At 49.1% G+C, this 21626-nt stretch overlaps 1 protein-coding gene across 7 annotated transcripts in view; it reads right to left on the bottom strand.

Annotated features, from left to right (window-relative positions):
* LOC143305696 (uncharacterized) overlaps window positions 1-21626 on the bottom strand; it is a 132761-nt gene that overhangs the window by 57631 nt on the left and 53504 nt on the right. The window contains exon 4 of one of the 7 annotated variants that reach the window (XM_076690272.1): window positions 2013-3267. The exons of 5 other annotated variants lie outside the window; for them this stretch is intronic. In XM_076690272.1, the coding sequence (XP_076546387.1) occupies window positions 3230-3267 (38 nt within the window). In that variant the 3' untranslated portion in view covers window positions 2013-3229. Of the gene's footprint in view, window positions 1-2012; window positions 3268-13027; window positions 13365-21626 lie in introns of those variants that run through there. One more of the 7 variants, XM_076690273.1, reaches the window with a different exon arrangement.

The raw sequence follows: 21626 nt of genomic DNA, 5'->3' as shown, positions 1-21626 counted from the left end.
CTCTGAGGGTGACGAAGGAGGTGTCCCGTGCTAATAAATAATTTCTCGCGCAGTCCCTGTAGATCTGGCGATGATAACCCGGCTGATATACGTCGGACACGAGGCTTCGGGGAGGCACGCTTACACCGTACCCATCTCCACCGATGCACTTGAGAAAGAAGCGGCCAGAGTTAGTCCGCCTACGCGTGTACCGTCATGGAATAATGCTGGATGTTTGCTCGAAAGGCAGTCTTCTTTCAATATCAAATATCAATCGTGCGAAAGATTATACGTAAATTTTAATTAAAATCCAAAAGTAAACATCTTTGTCTTCGCAACGTTTAATCGATTAGAGCCTGAAGAGGAGGCGCCGCCGAAACAAGAGTCAAAGGAAGAAGAGCATACGATACAAATATGGGGGCGACGAGGCGCCAGCAGAGTCAGCTCGAAGAAGATGAAGAAGAAGAAGAAGAAAAAGGAGGGGAAAAAAGATCGGTCAGTAATTCGGTCCGTCTCGGTGTCCGTTGCCGATCCAGCACCTTCATTTCCCACGTCGGCGTCGCGATCGCGTATAAGCTTGCCGGCGCGGCGCGGCGACAGGGGTGCTGGTACAACCGGGCGAAGGGTAGGGGAAAAAGGGAAGGACGGCGATGAACGGCGGACAGCAAAGAAATACAGCCGCAGAAGGTGGAGAAGGAAGAAGAAGAAGAAGAAGAAGAAGCGAGGAGGTGATTTCGTATAGGGGACAAGGCATAAAAGCATAAGTAGCGGGGACTGAAGCGAGTCGAGGCGAAGCGGATAGCATAGGAAATGGCAAAGAGGGATGGGTACGGAGGTTGAAAGGGGACGAAGAGGGTCCTCTGGGGACCACCGCCGCCCTGGAGGGCCCCGCAACTCGGTGGTGGTATAAGAGTGCAATTAAAATGCCGCGCTAGCGCCACTCACCGGCAACCGCCGATAAATAAACGCGACTACCGCCTCACGACCAGGCGAATAAGTGTGCAGGAGGACTGTTCCGCACAGCCAACCAGCCAGTCAGAGGTGCTGCTTGCCAGCCTCCTCCGCAAAAGTCCTCTCTCGTTCCTTTCTCTCTTTCTCTCTCTCCCTCTATCAGTTCACTTTCTCGCTGTTTTGCCCTCTTACTCCGTTTAACAGTCCTCTGGCAGTGTTCGTTCTCTTCGTCTGCTGTGGTGTCTGTCTTTTTTCTTCTTCGTCTCTCTGGTACGCTTGCAGACACATGCACACACATGCACACACGCACCTGGCCGCAGCAGTAGACAGACATTCTGCCTTCTGCCTCTGGCGCTCACAATAAAAAGGTGGAGACGTCGAGCCTGTGCGGCCATGTTCCCCATACCCCTTGTGCTCGGGGTCTCCGTAACCTCCCCCACCTTCGCCTCCACCGCCACCACCGTTGCTGCTTTGCTTCGCCTCTGGCCATCCGAGAGACAGAAAAAACCACCTAATGTATAGCCGCGATCTAATTGTTGGAATTATCGTCGCCTATGTCGCTGTAAGAAAGCACTGCGTTAAAGGGTTGCGGGCACCCCTCCAGATTACTCAGCGCCACGCTACTTCAACCCTCTGCTGATAGAGCGAGCGAAAGTCAACGAATTTCAGGATAGAAAGTAATTCATTGAAATTGTCAACGAAGGAATAAAATGTCCAACACCCTGGTTACGCTGGCAACGATGAAGAATTATCTTGGACGGTTCGAAACGCGAGCCATTGTTCTGCCAAGACGACCAACTTTCTGGTTTCTCGCTATCGCTCAATGAAAGAGTGCGGTAATTGCCGCGCTCGTTACCGTTCCTGCCGATGCAGTGCAATCGACGACCCTCCTGACAGTAAGATAATAAGTGGTTTTCCTTTCGGAGCGCGGCGTACGCTCATAACCGGGCCCATTGTACGCTTGTCTACTGTGAGAGTAGCCTTTTCGAGCCGCGTGCACGTGAACCGATTGTAAAGCATCGTTGAATACCCGGGGATAATTAAGGCGCTACCGAGTATTCGATCTAATTGGTTGCACGGTGAAAAAAAAAAAAAAAAGAAAAGGAACGTTTTAATTTGATCGAGAGCTATCTCGTTTCGAACTCTTAACCTTTAACAATCGTGATTTACTACTCAAATCGAGGAACCTTTTGAGGGAAGATTTTTCCATCGAAAGATAAAGGTATCTGGTTACCAGTTCGAACGGAAAACAGTCGGACGACAACGTGGAGTAAGCACAATATCGAGGGGGGACGTTTTCCACCCTCACCGCCGCGCCGCGGCGATAGAAACGGAAACGGGACCGTGCGTCGAGGGCGCGGAGATATTTACGAGGCAATAATTTAACCGCCACTTAGCCGGCTATTAATTTCGGGAATCGCTGAGAAAGGAGAAGACGTTATAAGAACACGATCGGTGAACACCGAGAGTCAAGGATTCCTCGCACGAATTCACCGTCGAAAGATATATCGTGGCCGAGTCGACAACGAACCCGTTCATAATCTCTCTCTCTTTTCTTCGCTTTGAAAATCTTTTCCAAACACGTCCTACGGTACAATCTTTATTGCTTGCGTCATAAAATTCATAGTCGGACCTGACGCGTAGCCGATACCCTCGGTTCCTTGGGAATCAATTAATTACAAATCCTGGCCGATCTTTCGACCGTGTCAACTGGGATTTTTACGAGCATGCCACAAGGAAAGCATCGCGACAGATTGATTAGAGGTACGGCTGATGCCATGTTTGCCGGATGGATTCCAATTATGCCCTACTATTTGCCAAGCACTCCCTCGTCCGCCGCGATGATTTCATATCGGCCTGGTGGACGGCACCGTTGCCTCTGACCATGCTTGCCCGATATGCGATATTAATACGACTGACCCCCCGTACGACCGTTGCTCACCTACCCCTTCCTTCTTTCTCTCTCTTTCTCGTCGTTTTTCACTCTTCCCTCAGCTCGCAATATTGTATTCGTTCGCGGTAGCCAACCCTGCGGTTAACCCTTAAATTCCAACATTTTTCGTCAGGGAACACCGATTCGGCCGGTGTGCGGTCATCGATGCCGGCTGTTACTCCCTCCGTGGCTCGGATCGAGGGTAGATTCGCTCGTTACAATCTCCTTTTATTCTTCTCGTGTTTTTAATCGTGGATTAAACTAAGCCATACCGAGGAGCAAAGTTCAGGCCTGGTCCTTCGATCTGGAGGGATGCTCGTGAAAGTCGCCGACCTCTGTCGCCGACAGGAGGAGATAAATTTGGCGTTAGTCGTAGGAGCATACGTCTCGCAGCGTGGGCTCATCTGGAAACAACGATGCGGATGTAACCCTTCGTTTCTCTGCTCGACACGTCCATCAATATCACGGGTAAACCGTAGGTCCCTGTCAAACTTTTTCACTTCGCTATTCCGTACGAACGATCGATCGAGATTATATTTATACGCGTGCCCCCGAAGCTGCGTACACTGGTACACGAAGGAAAAATGATAAAAAGGAAAATCGCAACCCTAGGAGGTCTTGTCCCGCCCGCAATTAAACTAAATCAGACGATTCCACGATATACCTATCCGTTTAAACAAGCTAAAATTAGAAGGCATCGTGTGGAGCGTACGGCAAACCGTTTATCGCTTCCTGAAAATCAGTGTTAATTTAATTGATGATCGTTCGCCCATGCAGCCAGCTTTCTCACGTATTCCGTTTGCGTGGCGCATCAACGGATACTCGTGGTAAATCCTGTTATCTTAGCGCGGCTTACCAGCCGCGTTCGCACAAGGTCCTTTTCGCTTATAATCGGGCCACGGTGTAACATTTCTATTCCGGAGCGGTTTCAGAAGAGGAAAAACGAGGAGGAAAACGGACGAGTAAATGAAACTTTGCTCCCTTACGGCGTAGGTAGATCGACGATAATAGGAGGAAGAGAGGCCTAATCGGTGAACACGGTGCGAGCTCGCAATTTATCAAACGAATGTATTGTAATGCGTTTCCCGGCCGTGGCTCGGCAGCCCTCTTCTTCTCCTTTTCCTCCTTATTTCTCTTATCTTATCTTATATCGTACATTAATTCGCATTAAAATAGACCTTATTCCAGCCGATCCTCCCCCATCTCGAGTGTACTCGTTGAACCCTTAATTGGTAGCCTACCTTCTTAACGTAGTCCTCGGCTGGAACCTCTCGGATTCTTGGTATCTTTTGTAAAAATGCGAGTTAACCCATGAACGTTGTTGAATAAAAAATTAACATCATCTCACACGCATGTTAGAAGTTAAACGTCTCAAGACATAAACCTCGCGTGAGATTAAAGGAAGAAATACGATAAGATAATCCTTTCGTTACATGTTATATTTGATAAATTAATGAGCGTTATCTCTACCAAGAAAATCTTTAACACTTCCTCGAAACATTCCCCGCAGTCGTTTAGCGGCAAATTGCGATATTTGATCTCGAATATTATCGCAAATAATACAATATTAATTTCAATTCTCCCTCGCGGCTTGGGATTCCATCACGCGTAATTTCTGCAAAAATGCGCCGGAAGTCGGCCGGAAACGTGGAAACCGTGGATCGCGGTATGCCACGATGTGCCTTATGAAATATCGCGGCAATATACGTTCACCGTCTCTCGTGGTACGAACCGACTGGACGATATCTCATATCGGCCGCTGGACATCGTCGATATGCGACGAATGAGACCAGCTATGCCAGACTCGCAGCTTTCGGACACGATCGGCTCGCCGTATTATTGCTTGTACTATCGCCCCTATATGATACCAATATCCTCAATAACGCTACCTACTGCCCTCTACACATTGCCAAGCCTATCGAATACCGAAGGAACAGCCAGCCCTTTAACAATTGAAGAAAGGATTGTTTCAGAATTTCCAAAATTCCTTGATTCTCACACTCCGTTACGCGATAATTGCTAATGATTTCTTTTCGCCATCATTCGCTCTTCCATCTTGTTAACCCTTTCCGAGTAAATTAACACCCTTAACAGCTTCACCACGTGCGATCACGTTTCGCCATTAGTCTTCTCGTTCCAGCTAATTATAAATATTAACCAACTTACGCAGTAAAACTGACTTACAGTCGACAATTTAGTCCGAGACAAAGAAGGATACAATGCCGTGTGACACGTTTTAACACCTTCGAAGTCTGTTCGCGTCGATGGCAGGGATAAGAGCAATAAAACACAGTAACCCCGTGAATAATCATAACGCGTTGTCGAGCCCATAAACTGCACAAAGGACGAGCGTGCCACCCTCGATGTCGTCGACGATGGTCGACGTTAGCCTCTATTCGACCACCGTTCCTCACCCTTCGCGATCTGTCCAGGAATCGCGATACGCGCGTGTCCCGATCATTACCAGCATTCGTCGCGCAGTCCACCGGCTACACGTTGTTCGATGATCATTCTCCGCACGCCGTCATTCGAACGGGGAAGAACACTTTGATCGGTCCACGTGAAGAAGGGCGTGTTTGTATACCCTTCGAAAGGGAGGCTCTGCTTTATCCCGACGCACGTCGGTTGAATTCAACAAACGAGCAACTATCGCGCGGACCGTGACTGTTTGTCGGATAATTCTTTACGGTGATTAACAGGGATACTCGTGTTATTTCGATGGATTTAACAAAACAATTCATAGCTTTTTATTTCATTCAGAATTGTTAGGTACGAATTCAGAGACGTCGCGTCGAGGCGCAAGCGACACCGTCAGAAACTACGACAGTTTTCGACTACTGCTTACCACATCGAAATCCAAATACTAGCAACGTTTCGCAACGCTGCTTCCTGTTTCCTGGACTCGGTCTCGTGTACTAATGCAGAAACTTGTACTTCCTGTGTAATGCAACTTGATCGTTTTCAGGAACGTCAGCGAATATTCGTGGAACGTGTCGCACCCGTCGACACGAAACCGATTTTACACCGAATTGCGCTCTCTTTGCTAAAATATTTCCACTAATAAATTCGCGTAACGTCTCTCTATTTAGATAGATTCTCAACTAGGTTATTCGAATGCAGCCATCTAATTGTAATTCTAATTAAGGGTAATACGCGATATCCGGTGCCTCGAGGCGCAACATTGGTTCTCTAACGTAAAACAAAGTGATTTCACGGTATCGAGAGGCGATAGTTTGATCATCGAACATGACACAGTTAACGGCAGAACAACGAGACGGTCGTTGGTCGAGGGTGAGGAGTGATGGGTTGGATAGAACGGCAGGAGCCGCTCCTTTTAATGCTTGGCCTTTGCTCCGAATTTATGTGCCGTCCTGTGCAGTTTAATTCGGATTAAACTTATACTGCAAGGAACGAATTAAAGGGATTTGCGATTGGACACGTTGTATATGGACGGTCGCCGTTCTGTCGGGGCAAACGGAGAGGATCGGTGGGAGAGGATGCTGGATTCTGGCTGCGCTCGACGTCGCACCAGTCAATTTGATTTATCGGCACGACGCCTCGCCTCGCCTCGCCTCGCCTCTCGTCGCGTCGCGACGCCATCCCTACGATTCTCTCTTGCTTGCTCGTCCAATGTGTCTCGTTGCTTCGACCAACCCTCTACCTCCTCCTCCTCACTCTTGCGATCGCCTGCACACCGATGCAAGTAAAACACGCCAGGGAAAATACGGCCGCACACTGAACCGTCAATTCTGTCTACGGGCATATCCGGTTTATCTTTTACCGGTAGACAAGTCCATTTAACTTCCAGTCCACCTGGACCAGCGCGCTCCTTTCCGGCCTAAGGGAACGCGGATGGATAGAAGGGTTCCTTCGTTTGGACTTATACTTAAAAACGCAAAATTAATTAAATTGTATTAGGTAAAAAAATGCTACTCCCCAGAATGATTGCTTTGGTTAGGGGCCATAGAAAACGGTTCGATCTATCTCGTGACAGACAGCAAATGGCTGACTCGATAAGCCGGAGCAAAGTTCCGTACCGGGGCACGCTTCTTTCTCGTTTCTCTAATCCGATGAAAATTATAAAGGACGGCTTTATAAGAGGGGTGGAGGCGGTGGAAATTTCGCAGGGTCGTTGTTACTAGGTGTTCGTACAGTCGGTGTACTCGGTGCTACCGGTGTATAACGCGTTTTAGAGATGACCCAGAACCGTGGGGGCGGGGCGAGTGTCGGCTGAGCGCGGATCAGCCGGATTAGACCCTTACCCCCTTAGCTCGTGCCTATAACTGCTGATGAATACGGATTAAGGGAGCACTGGGTGTGCACCAAGTGCGAAGCTGCTGGTCTCGCGCGACTTCACAGCCAACACCCTCGTCCCCGATTTCCACCCCTCGAAAGGCGTTCAAGAAAACGCTAGACCTTCTTCTTCTACTCGTTAATCCCCTTTGCAGGACCAAACACTCCTTACTTCGAGATTAACTTCAACCAGCCGGAGCCGACTGCTCGGCTGCCCGACTCTCTCTGCTTCGTTTTGCTCTTTTCTTAAAGGTACACACCTAATTAATGTAAGAATTTTCGAAAGCTCGTGGACAGGAGAAGAATTATTGCGACCGTAGCTAAATTGTTCTTCGCCAGCGTGATCACGAGTCTCTCGAACTCGCTCGGTCTGTTACTAAATCACCGACAAAACCGAGCTTGGTCCTCGTCGTGGATTCTTGCGGTCTTGTTTTTCTCCGCAAGACACAGGGAACGTGTAACGCGTTTTCAGCCAACGGATTTTCACTTAGACCACGTTGCGCCGATAGTTTTTTTTTCGATTAACAGATACAATCACCGCTGTGTTTGGCTTTATTTCCTTCTACGTGATCGGTAAACGGACAGCAACCGATCGTGAGTAATTGTATTGGGTAATCGAAAAAGTTTCGTCGAAATTAGACCCAACCTTTCAGAATGGTATTCGTGTACGCGTCTATTACTTTCGCGTTCGTCATCGGGAACCCTATGAAATATCGCAACATAGACTGGTCGAATCCGAAGTAGGATCCCTTGCAAAGTTTTCCACCGGGCGTCGTCAGTTTGAAGGCAAACTTTACCTCCTTCGGATAAACACTGGGCGGGATTCTCCGTTCCAGTTGAGAAAAAGGTCGAGCCTGCGGTGAGCAGCGTGGCGGACGCTTTATTTGAACGCCGGATTACTAATTATTTGCGGATAATCTGGAGACGGTACCTTGCCGGCGTTCTCGGATTCACCGACGATTCACGTCGGATTAACTTCTCGCCAAGGTACCGATAAACCTTCTGTAAACATTTCGAATCTGTTTAGGATTTCGTCCCTTCTTTCGTCGTCCACCATGGGAATTGCACTATCCTATCGCTGATCGTCTAGACAATAGCTAAAAGGTTTGACTTTCAAACACCTTTCCCTTCTCGTTGATAGTTAAAAAATGTCTTCCAGCGTTTATTCCGATGAAAATCAGGTTCTCTATGAATAGTGCAGGACTACCTTCCTCTTCATCGTTTCCTCATCCTTGTTCGCCACTTTTCCTCGAACCAGCAGCCTCGCAGACGCTCTTACTAACGTAGGGACGAAATGAAACCCTCAATATCGGTGATTGCTACCGCAAGACCGCTTCTTTGCCTCCCCGAAACGGGAACGCTTCAAGCGGAAAAAGGAATCCGAGATTTCTTCTCTCTTTCCCGTTCACCTTTTTCCCACCCTCCGGGATTGCCGTACCTTTTCATCCACCTCTCCCTTCTTCTTACGCGAAACGAAGGGATGTTGACTCGCTGCTCGGCTCCAACTTTTATGGAGATGCATCCTCTAATATATCCGGCAAGCCCCGCTTGCTCGCGCTTGTGTTTGACGAGCGTACTTTGCGAAGTATATTATCCGGCGAGACCTCTTTCTCCATCTCGTTTCCTCCTCCTTCACCGACTTTTACCTTTCTCTCTTTCTCTATCTCTCTGTCCGCTTTCCGCTTTGGCCGACTTTATCCACGACCAGAGATCCTCTCCTACTTCACCGTCGATTCTCTTACTCGAGAATCACTCGAACGTGATTTCCGGCGAGGATAGAACCCGGGGGGGATGAGCGACTTTGCCGACGATCATTCGTCGGGAGTTATTTCTTTCAGGAAGAACTTATTATTCAACGAGGAAGAGAGGGGAGAGGCACTGTTCAAAGGAAACGATTATCGAGAGCTTCGAATGCTGTTTAGTTAATATCGATAAATCTTTAGTTAATATTGAAATCCATTCTGGAATATGTTAAAAGCATTAAGCATAACGATACTCGTCTAGATAACTTGATGAATTTTCCACTTGATCGAGATGGGTCAAAGTTGTCCACGTTCGGATGATCTTTTGCTTCGTCATTGGACCACCGTGCTTTCCAATTTTCACCCCGAGGCTGATGTTGGACGGGGAAGGAATAGGGTCGCCAGGAACTCGGAAAGGGTCGAACCCCGATATAAATAGCCTTAATTAGCGACTGCTCATTGGATACGGTTAATGGATCGTCAGATTGCGATACCTTTTAATCGTTTGCTACTCTGATCGCTCTTAAAACCCGAGGTCCCTCCATCCTTCTTCCTTCTTTTTTTTTATTTTTTTCAATTCGATTTCAAGCTTCGTTAGAAGTTGCCTTACAAACAAACGATCGCCGCTCGAATTTAATTAAAACGAACCGCGCTATTCAGTTCAGTATAATTTTTCAATTCTGTCCAACGATATCCAGCTCTCTTCTACGACACCTAAGATCAGCTTATTTATTACCATTGAAAAGAAAATTCTACACTTTTGTTACGTTTCTATGTGTGTACTCGGGAACTGCGAGCACAGAGGTAATTGCATTCCATGCGTATTCAAGTATCGACAGTCATTTAAAGGCGGGGTTTCAGCTCGCTAACGAAGCGCTGGTGTCCAACCAGATATAAGCCGGTTTAATACCCTTAAATGAAAACAATACGATGTCGGCGAGCGGATAATACTTCCGGCCATAAGTTAAGGCGAGCCAAACCGACAGACGAGAGAAAAGCCGACGCCACGATCCCTTCTGACTTTACAGCCTTTAAGCTCCGTACACCTCGTTCGTGACCATTCATTTCAAATTCTTCCTTTTATTCCATTAATCATATCTTTACCAACCGTGATCGTTTCTTCGAGTAAAAATAAGTGAATTTTTCCAATTAACATCGAGCAATCTGCAAGTTTCCAAGTGGCTCCGGTGTAGTCGTCTCGCGATCTGGTTTTCCGTGATCGAAGGGCAGAAAAGTGGCGGCGAAGGTAGTGGAGAAGGAATCGAGGAGGAATGAGACAAAGGGGGATCTGCGGGCAGGATTTATGCGGGCCGAAGCTGGAAGTCGGCGCTGGCGCCAACGGCGACCGCTGCCGTTCCTGCGGGCCCGCGGCTGCCGCAATAACTCGCATTGTGTACGCGAGCGAGGGGCTCCGCGTAGGAATCTAACCCGGCGGGCCCGCGGGTCAAGTCGGCGGAAGGCAGAAGACAGCAAACCGAGGAGAAGACACGGACCAGGCAGGACATTATGCCGTAGGATGCTCTTCGAGAGGGCCGGTTGCTTGTGCTTGCGCTCCGTGTAATCGAACCGCCTACTTCGGCTTCCTTCTTCCTCTCTCTCCGCGTCCTCCTCACGCGGGCAGAATCGTCACGAGTTTCGCGTCGGGATCACGGGGAAGGAAGGATCGATGCTCGATGCTCGTCGCTATCGTGCGTAGACAGAAGCGTGATTATCTACAAATTTTCAAGTACCCCTAGGAACTGGTAATTTCGTATTATGCGTGCAAATGATTCTCGAGTATCAGCGGAGGGATTACGTCCAGGCTGCGAAATCGTGAAATCTAAAACGCATTAGTAGGAAGAGAAGGTTGTATAAAGTCTCGGTGTGATCGCGGCTAAATCTCTCTCGTTCGCGATCCACGAAGTAGCGGGCTGAGAAGGCTGGGCGCACCTGCAGCGAACGATATCGTATTCGCGCGTGGCCAGCGTGGACCACACCATGAATGGGCCTGCACGATACGACAATCCAGTTCAGCCGGTAACGGGTAGCGGCATCAGCATCAGCATCAGCATCAGCATCAGCGGATCCCTTTTCGCAGGACTCGTAGCCGTCGCGTTTATTGTCCGTCCGACGAAAAAGGATTTATCCGTCCGCCCCCTCCTTCTTCTCGTTCTCTCCCCCGCCCCACCTCGGGCTACTTTGTCCCACCTCGAGTTGCTGTTGCTGCTGCTGCATAATGTAACAACGGTTCTTCGCCAGGGCGAAACGTCAAAGCCAGTCTCTGTTTCGCGAAGATTTAGGAAGGGTGGGGTAGCAGCCGGGTTATGAGTTACGAGGCTCGACGGATCGGCCATTTCACCCCCTCCTTTCGTTCGTCTCTCTTACGCGTGGCCCTTGATCCACACGCGATATCGCGAGACTCATTGTGTCTCTGACTCTCTGGCTGGCAGTTCGCTCGAACAACCAGCCGAACAACGCCAACAACCGGTCGGATCTGTAACCGTGGGCCTACTCGTCTCGATCTGCTTTTCACGGGCCACCTTCTGAATCAGGCGGTCCGAGAGATTGCCACGCTTGATGAAGAGGTGCCCAGAGGAATCCGACCGCGTGAGGGCCAGCGAGTTAGCTGGAAATAAAGAGTTTCGGTCCATTGTGCCGCGATAATTCCGGTTGTTGTTGTTGTCGGTGCATGCGATACCCACGGAGCTGAAATCCTAGAGGAGGCTGTTCATCGCGCGGATTCCATTCTCCTTTTCGCCGTATCCGTTCGGGTGGTCCTGGATCCGCGCGAGCCACCCCGCGCAGCACGGTAGCCGACGCAGCAGCTTCTGAACTAAGCCTAAGGACGCCTTATCTGACGCGTCATCTGCTTACCGACTTGACTCTATCTCTCTGCCGTCTTCCTCGTCTTCCAGACCCCCGGATGTTGACCGCTGCCTTTACCTGCCAGAGGCGGTTCAACGACGAGAGGAAAAGAGAGACGAGGGCCACCGCGTTGCGTTTCTAATAGCGGCTAGTCGAGCCGCGAGATATCCGTGAGATATACCAGCACCGAACAGCGCGCCAGATCCGAGATCATTACCGGCGATTGATTTCCCTGCGTTCCGCTTAATGGCGTGTCGCTTGCGTGGAACGCAACTTGCTATCGCGAAATCTTCGTCCAACGTCAATCCCTTATAACTCTGATGATTTCGCTCGAATCTTGCGCTGGTCGATTCCAATTATTTTTGCCAATGAAAAATTTTACTCCTCCTCTCGTTCGTCGCAAAGGGACTTAGATTGAGCGATCCAGCGGATAACTGCAAGCTGACACTTCCGAAAACACCTAGGAATTTCGGGCGCGACACGCAGCCGGTCAGGAACCAGCGTAAAGCAACATCTGCGGCCCCGGTTTGTTGCCCGTTCGCCTGGAAGTCAAGCGGTTCTGATCCTGATTTAGATTTCTCCCGGTAATCTGGCTGACTTGTCCCGCCACCACCCTGCCGAATATACGTGTTTCTCGGGGGGTTACGTTCCGTTCACACCGTCCCGCGTCGACCCCCCAGTAGTCAACTTACTATTCCACATAATGCGCACTCATATCTCAGGATTATAAGGCAGCCTGAGAGACAGCCGGTCCTGAGGGACACAGAGTCGGACGGAAGGAGGAAGAAGAGAAGAGCGAGGGAGTTACGCGTCTCGAAAGAGTGGTCCATTCCAGCGTGACTGGAGCCGCGAGAAAGGGCAAACGGTGTGTTCCAGCGTGACGAGGTTTTACAAGGTTCGTGATCTCGGCTCGTACCGAGTGACGATACGCCTTCGATCCGACGACACGAGCATCGACAGGCGAAATATGGGGGTGGCTTTCAGCCGTGCAACCGGAGCATGTGTAATAAACGGCGAAGAATTCGCTCGACGGGAATCTTAGCTATGGCGTCCAATGTTCCTTGGATACCAATCGGCCTTCGACGAATTCGCGAGAAATTCGTCTGTGAAATTTGGCTAAATCGTCTTTAGGAAAATGAATAACTTTCAATTTTCCATTGTTAACGCGAAGAAGATAATAATGAAAGAGACGGCATTGTTTCATATAGCGGCGCTCGAAGATCGAACAATGGTAAGGGGATCTGTAGGTGAAACGCACACGTACATAAGAACACAATTTCGGATCAGAAACACGTACCGTTGGGGAAACTTGCTGTTTGTCCACTTGGTTCGGTCGCCCAGGATCCACGTACACACCATCAGGAAATTACTACTCGAAGTGTATGCTGGGTGGAGGGGAACGAAGGCACCGGGAAACACAGCTCACCGAGTTTAATTAACTTCGGACGGTTGTTTTCTGTCAATATTTTCGCTCGCTGCCGAGGCGGTGGCTTGCAACCTCTTCCTTACCGCACCGTCCACACGCGACCCCCGGCATCGATCTTCCGATCCAACGCGGATACTTTTCGGCAAACTTCCTTTTCCTACTCCTTACGTAACATCCCCGCCCGGTGAACTAGTTTCTGAAACACAGCGAGATTCCACGCGAACTCTCGACGATGATCGATCCCTTTCGACGTTGAAAATAAAACCATCGATATTGAATCGTACAAATTGTTTTGCCGGTATCTCTTTCAAAGACGGTACGTTAGTTTAAGAAATACATCGCGAAGAATGCAAAGACAGCGGCAACTTTTTGGATGACCTAATATCGAAACAGCAAAGCGATTATTACATAGTGGTGCAATTTCCGGTTACGCAACGGCTGCTTCCATTACCTCCTATTCGTGTCATTTCGTAACGCGAATTAACGGTTCAACAGACATAATGAAAATTGGTATCTATAGTAAGACAGGTAACTATTGGTTTGATGGTTTCAGTGTTAATCGTATACATCAGAGGAGGCGATTATTTCTTTTCGCACGAGCCGAACGGCTCATTCGTAAACCGATGACATCGCGCAAAAAAGATCAGTCGGTCTAAATGTATTCAACGAGCTGTAATGTCGATCGGCATTCAAAGTGCAACGGATCCGCAGACAAGCTATCTAAGGCAAAGGTAAATTTCTTCGTTGGTCGTGGTTGCTTATCGTATATGCGGGTTACGTGGACGTTCTACAAAGGTGGCCGGCCAGACCGGGCCCCTGACGTGTTTCACGCCCGAAACCGTATCGTGGTAAATACACATTGTGAAACACGCGTCACTTTGAATAATAAATCAATTTCGAGGGACAAAGACGGGCCATGATTATGTATGGACATCGGCGGAGGTGGCGTTGGAAGCCAGGCCCGGGAGCCGTTCCATATAACCGCTGCCTGTTGGCTTCGAAGGTCTTTGATGTATTGAGTTGGCCCGTGTCGATTTGGTAAGTACCACTCCAGCCGGGGAACGGCCACCCTCAACCCCTAGAACTTCCATTCGAAGGACAAACAGTCGACGCCATCCCCCTTTTCGTCTCATCGCACACAAGCAACCCGTCGTCAAACTCCGTTCTCCTCCTCTCTACCCCTATCCGAACCTCTGCACAACGTGTACCCTAGGCCGCGAAACTAGTTTCGTATCAACTGCCTTTCGGTAGTCGCTAGTTTCCTTAACTCCTCGATCCGACCTTACAGAGACGCGCCCTTGTATCCTAACTGGTCATCGGTGTAATAACTTTCCCCCTGTCACTTCCGTTCTCCGTTTCACGAGTTTCCAGCATCGAAACGAAGGGTCCTCTTGTAAACGAGGCTGTTTTCCATTCGCAATTTACACGTCCCCTTTTCATTCGATGCCTATCACTTTATATTTATATTTTTATTCCCTTACTCGACGATCGATCTTATTCCTTTCGTGTTGTTAAAAATTAAGTTTCCGAGGAATTTTAGGAAAAAGAGTCGAATGGCGGAAGGCTACGAAAGTATAAACACGCGTGTATGCGCAGAGATTTTGGAGGCAGCAGGGCGAGCAAAGTCGTAGTCGTGTCGAGGAGGAATAAAAGCAGGAGGCAGAGAAACGAGGGCGACGAGAGGCAGATTCGTCGGGTGCTTTTGCGTGATCGCATGCGGCAGAGCGCGGTGACGAGATTGATATTGGTTCCTGAGCGAGTCGAGGAAAACGGAGGGGGCGGTTCGCTGATATTGGCCATTCAATCCTAGCCAACCCCGATTCTCTCACGCGCCCCTAACAACGCATTAACATGCATGAGGCCTGCGTGATTGTTTTACCCTAACCCGGGACTCGCCCTCGCCGACTACACCCCCCTCCGCCCCTAACGGCCCCACGAATCTCAGCTGGCAGAGCGATCGTTGCTCGCCCGTTCGCCCGCTCGCGAAAACTCTCCTGCCTGCTAGCTGTGCGTGCATCCGATGCAAATTTAATGTTGAATATCAATGGTCGCGCGACGAGGCGCGGGTGGAGGGCAGGTGAAACGCGTCGAGATGAAACGAACCCCCTCCCCTTTCTCTCTCTCGTTAACGATATTCCCCGGTGTTGTTGACAGTTTTTCGAAGCTCGTGATTTCGTGCCGGGTAATTTCGACGAAATTTTTAACGCGCCCCTAACGCGTTTTATTGAACTTTTGCAGGAAATTTCGTACGACCCGACACCGACGATCCGCGTAAATTAACGCCCACGAAATTCTGCTCGACTTTGAACGATAATCGTTGAGAGGGGTTGCTGGCTTCTCGTTTTCGGAAATCTATTTGGTACGAACACGTACTGGGACCACGAGATATTCGAAAGTATATCCACGAAAACGATAACACGGATTCGACGATAAACGTTATCGATCGTTTCTCCACCCCCCCTCTGGCTGCTTTCGACGTTAGAACGGACCGCGATAATATAGTCGTAAAATTATGACCGCGATCGTGTGTAGCGTGGAAACGGTGTATGTGTGCGGTAGCTCGATCGAAGCCCTCTCGTTTTCGCGTTATACGTGCTACCAGCTCCGAGCCTATGAATACTAAGCAGTTTATAAAAATGTTGATTTAGCACCTTTGCCGACTTATACGCCCCCCCGCGTCATCTCCTCTAACCTTAGGACCTTCTTTTCTTCGACGCATGAAGAACGTCCTCGACATCCGTCGCTTTTTGCTTTCACGGTTTTCTACTCCCATTTTTCAATTTAGAAATGTTTAATTCTTTAGGTTTAATTCTATTAATTTCCAAAGTAGCAAAAGCAAAGAGTCTAGAATCTTTCGGTGTTAACGAGAAAAATATCGATATCCCTTTCGTTGCTCTCAGTTCAGCGTCGATCCAAGCGTTGATCCAGTGAAACGAAGGGCTCAGAAGATTAGCGTGAACGGTGGGCGGAGGGCAAGGAAAATTCCTGGAATTTGGATTAATCGAATAAACCGGTGCGGAAGTCGTAATAACGTTCCGCGTTTCACCACCCCGCGTCTCCCTTCGAGAGGGCACGGTGAAATCAGATAAGACGCCATGTTGGGGCACTTTCGTGTCATCCCGACCGGCCAATCAGCAGCCAGCCGGGAAGCCCCTTTCGCGCCGCTTAAAACGGGAGGGAGAATGAGTTTTAAACTCGTCCGGACTGATCCGCTGTAATTAGCGTTGGTGATCACTGGTGCGGCTAACCCGTTCGTAAGGATGCCCCTCAAATCAGAAACAAAGGCGGCCCTGCCCCGTTCGACCCCTCGTCCCGTTCCTTATTCCCTAGTCCAGGCCATGCTCTCGGCTCTTCTTTCTCCGCCATCGCCCTCATCCACTCCGAAGGCCTCTTTCGCTCGATTATATAGGCCCGGCAATCGATACGCCGCGGGATTTAATCTCTTTAATCGGTAATTATCCCCACCCTTTCCCATTCGACGACTTGGTTCGCCCGGAGAAACCGAAGGGACATAAAATTACGTTATAACCGACGAACCGAACACGGACCTTCGGACCCCATCCCTTCGGCGACCACGAAAGATCGGCCACGTTTGAAAACATCCACACGAACGAGATCATCCTCCTCCTCTTTCTCTCCTTTACCGATCTTTTTGATCTCGACCAGCGTTGCTTCCTGGATTGGATTTCTTCGATGCAGATCCCACGGACCACCCCCGAAACGTTTAATCGCCATTGCTTTCGGAACAACGGAACCATCCAGCTTCCTCGAGTATCGTTCTTGTTTTTCGACCGCTCGATTTCAGGATCCGTAATCTTCGTCAGGATTGTCTATCCGGACGGTGTTGCTGCAACACCGGCTTCCATATCCCTAGACGACTTATACAAACGCGATTAAAAGGTAAATCCGGGAAACGAGGTGCTTCTACTCGTATATACTTCTTTAGAATTACGATACCGATATTGGTACTATTAATAACAGTAAAGGACACCGGAAAAGTCCTGAATGTGTACGACACAGCCAGGAGGTCTTGCCTCCCTCTTTTCGTACCCTAAAGATCGTAAAGGACGCAGGAACACGGGAATCGGCAGGACATAGCGGGATACAGATGTTCTACAAAACAGCCGTGCTACGGAACGGCTCATAATAGGTGACACCGGGTTTATAGGAGCACGCTAAGTAGCAATCCCGCAGGACCCACGGGACAATAACAGACCCTTCGTATATTTTGACTTTTTGACAGATGGCTGTTGCTGCCAGCCAAGCGGTTCTCCTGCTTTTCCGTTCAGTCGACGAACATCAGGATGAGAGGATCCTTCGAGTCTACCACCAAACGGATGCTTCTGATTCGTTTATGCAGGGATTAAGGAAAAAGTTCGGGGTCGTTTGAATGCTTGTACTTTTTACCATCTCGATCCGTGCCGTTCGATGACAAAGGGAAAATCCGTAGTCACTTTCGGATTAGACAATTTGTTGCGTTCTTTGAATAACCAGATTCTTCGATCAATTTTTAATACAAATCATATTTTATTCAGTCGATGGAAAGGACCAAATGTTGGTGAGAAATAATGGCACACCTTTTTAAGTCAGAAAATGGAACAGCATCGGTAAACATCTTATTCAAGAAGAATATCTGAAAACTCCCAGGGAGTTGACCAGTGTTTACAAAATCTGGTTGTCCAGGTTTTCGCTAAACGGATCGCGCACCAGGTAAAATGGTACCTGGCTCTCTCAGCACGAGTTCGTTCGTCGGGTTACGATTCTCTTGGAGAGACGATTCGTGTGTGTCCATGAAGTATAGGAGAAGGAAGAAAATAATTGGCTGTAAAAGCCACGTTTGCCCGCTAACTTCGTGACGGGGCTGAATGCAGCATGGCAGCGGGGGACGATCTGTTGTGACCGTTTGCCACAATGAGACCTTTTGCCGGTTCAACAGGACACTGTGTAAACGGTCCCGAGAACGGGAGGTCAGGATAGTGATGACTCCTTTTACCGCGAGCTTCTCCCACAAAGCTTCTCCAGAAGAATTCGATTCGTTTTCTCACCGGAAAACGATGACTTTATTCCCTTCGGGTTCGCATGCCACCCTGTGACGTTGCATAATCGCTTTCGCTCTCTCCCCTGTACCGCTTCTCTACTCTTTTCCTCGGCTATTGTCAGTAAATTTTTCCCGTTTTATTTCGAAATACACTTACACGGTGCGTAAGGGATTCATTTTCAAGGAATCGTACCAGGGGTTGGTTCAATTTGCAAGTGGTCATATCGATTTCATTTTCGATCTCTCGATTTCATATTAAATCGCATGCTGTTTGCGGCTTACCGGCGGCTCTGTCGACGGTGCACGATTCCGCAAGGTGTTCTCGGTGTAACTCGACCAGGCGTAATTCTCGTAAAGTTCAATCGTTCGCGCGGCCATTTCGGCCAGAAACGGCTACGCCCCGCGGGCTGGCGATCAAATATCAGCGCACACACTTAACCTCTTATGCAAACTGCATCTCGATGTAGCTGGCTTGTGCGCAGATTCGCGCAATTTCGAGCCGGTTGCATGCCGATTTCCATGCCGAGAATTCGCCCGTTACGAGCTACGATAATGTCCCCGGTTATTAGCCATAATGGTGTGTAATATAAACGAAGAATATTTTTCTTCTCTTCGATATACGAACGGACAACATAGTCAAAAACACTGTAACAATCGGTAAAACCAATTAAACGCCTATAGACAGGTATAAAACAAGAGGATGAGATTGTTCGACCGCCCATAGACTTAAGACACCTTTATTGTACCCTTTTGATTGTTCGATTCCCGGCCGGTGTTTTAACTGGCCACCTGAAACGGGCATCGCCAATCAACGGCTCGTTAACCGAGCAGCGGGAAGGTAGGGTTAATTAATTGACGTACACCGAGGCCGCGAACGGTAGGTGGTAATGAATGAACGGAGGCGTTACAGGTATCCTCGGCACAGGTAACTGCTTACGATCGTTAAACTGTAATCGCTGCGGGTCGCTTCTCGTCCAACGAAATAAGACGTCACGAGCAGGTGGTCTTCCGTACGCGTTTCTGCGAGTACGAGCAAAAAGGACGACCATCCCCGAGAAAGAAAGATACTTCTGACGTTTCACTTTTCCCAGTCGTTGGACCCATTATTATCTGCGCCCACCGTGTCCTCCTGCTTTCTGATCCCTTTCTTCTCTGTCCCTTTTTTTTCTTTTCTTTCTCTTCTGCTTCTCAACCACCCCTCTTCTACCTCTTCTTCTTCTTGCTGGGTCTCCTTCGTCATCCACAAATGAAAATGTTTGGCCAGAACTCCGGCCGCGCACAATCGGCTGGGCCGGCACAAATATTTTCTGTGAGCGGTGAATCGCGCGCTATTACGACGGCTGGCCATAAATCATGCCGCTCAGGGTGGTCAGCCTCGACGACCAGTTCGGTGGACGCCCGTTCAGGGATCGTCTTTTAAAAAGAGGACGCGTTACCGTGGGCATAATTGTCCTGCCCGGACGACGAGAAATCACGATCTAATGTGTCTACATACATACGTCGGGTCCCTTGAATGGACAGCATCCGGACACGGACGCGTCTCGTTTTCTTCTCTCCGCACAGGATTGTTCTTTATTCTTGAAAAATACGCTCGTTTGTTATTCAGAGCCGGACACGTTCTCGAGCTTTTGAAAGCGATGGTTGAACGCGTTCGGTATCGCGTGAAATTTAACGTTTACGAATGTTTCACGCGATAACTAGGTACGATAAATTATTTATCAAAGTATCGTCTATTGATTTTCCAATCAACGAATCGTTAGATTCGAGGAAGAGGTTTGTCTTTCAACGGTCCAACGATCGAACGCTTCCGGCGATGAGATCAGGATGACCGGATACGCCGATGCACGCTATTCTTGGCAAAGATGCGGATCTCGCAGATGTGCGATACACGACAGAAACGTCAGCTATCCCCGTGTCTCTCTTTCTCCTTCATTTCCATCGCATTCGTGCAGATGCTGACGTTTCCATTTTCCGATTTGCGGATTCCGCGACACGACGAGGAGGAGCATCTACGGTAACGGCGATGAATAAGGACAGAGCGAGGAAGAGAAGAAAGGAGGAAGACGAAAAAGGAGAGGCAAGGTTGGATCGATTGACGAAGGGACCAACTTTAGAATTATTCGTGAAAGGAAGGCAACGCCGACTGATTGACGTCTCTATGGAGCTACCATAAAGGTATACGAAAGTGGAGTAGGCAGAAGAGGGTCGTCTGTAACTGGCGCATAAATGCGATTTGAGCAGCGTTCAAGAAAGAGAGCTGGAATGTAGGAAAGAATGGGAGAAGAAGAAGAAGAAGAAGAGAAATCGTCTATTCAACGGATCGTCTACGATCGCCAACGAACGAGCAACGAAGAACTCGTAGCGAGAAAATACCACCCACACGGTGTGCCACCCTTGGATCGTCGGACGAGTGAATGGAAAGGTCTCCGCACTCCGCACTCCTTCACAATGCCATCGTTCGTCGGAAGCTCAGCGTGCACGCGCCTTTCCTCCCAAACGTGTGACGACCTTCCTTTTTCAAGCTGTCGCAACTTAACCCTCGAGGTTAAATACTTGAGGGATGAGCGGGAGAATTTCATTTCGATTAACGCAATTAAATAGAATAGATTTTAGAAATTGTTATTCGTTTAAGGTAGTTATTTCCGTGGAGCGTATCTCCGAGGGGCAGACGCGGCTCTGGAACGAAAAGTTGTTCCTGGGAATCGATACGGGGGTGGCCGGTGGTGGTTGGCGAACGAAAAAACGCAGCGGTGCAATGCGCGAGCCAGCGATTATCAGAGAGGAGAGACGTACGGACGTTCGGACGGATGGATGGACGGACAGACGGACGGTTCGACTTTGCATGAATGCGCAGATGCGGGTGCAACAGCTTGCGTAACGCGGCCGACAAAGAGCAAAAGGGAGACTTCGCACAGCCATATTGCCTGCTGTCAATCACAACGGCCGCGTGTCTCGTCTCCCGCGCGTCGTCGAATTTTCTCTCCCCCTGGTCCACCCGTCCTCACGGTTCGCCACCCCTTCCAACCACTCTCCATCCCTCTACTCCACGGCTCTTCTCTGTTTCGCGCCCGTTGCGGAGGAAACGAACGCCGAGAAGCGAGACAATTTCGCCGATTGAATACTTCTGTTCCTTTCTGAACGAGTAGCCCTACGATCTATTTGAATTCCAACGAATTCCGCGTCGATCGATCGGTCATCAAAGTTGGGTCAACGACTGTGTATCTTGTGAAATATATAGGTTCTATCTGGACTTTTAAATTAAATAAAGGCAGAAAATAAAATAAGGACATATGTATGTTTAACAGGTAGGATCAGCATCCCTCGGCGGTCGCTATAAGACTGATGGTGTTTCACTTTGCTCTACGGTTGACAACCGACACCGGCGCTAAAGGAGTCCTCCTGGACCTTACGTGTATTACC

This window comes from Osmia lignaria, chromosome 9 (genome assembly GCF_051020975.1).
Source record: "Osmia lignaria lignaria isolate PbOS001 chromosome 9, iyOsmLign1, whole genome shotgun sequence".
NCBI classification, from domain to species: domain Eukaryota; kingdom Metazoa; phylum Arthropoda; class Insecta; order Hymenoptera; family Megachilidae; genus Osmia; species Osmia lignaria.
The sequence above is the reverse complement of the archived record's forward strand: the minus strand, read 5'-3'. Positions and strand labels throughout refer to the sequence as shown.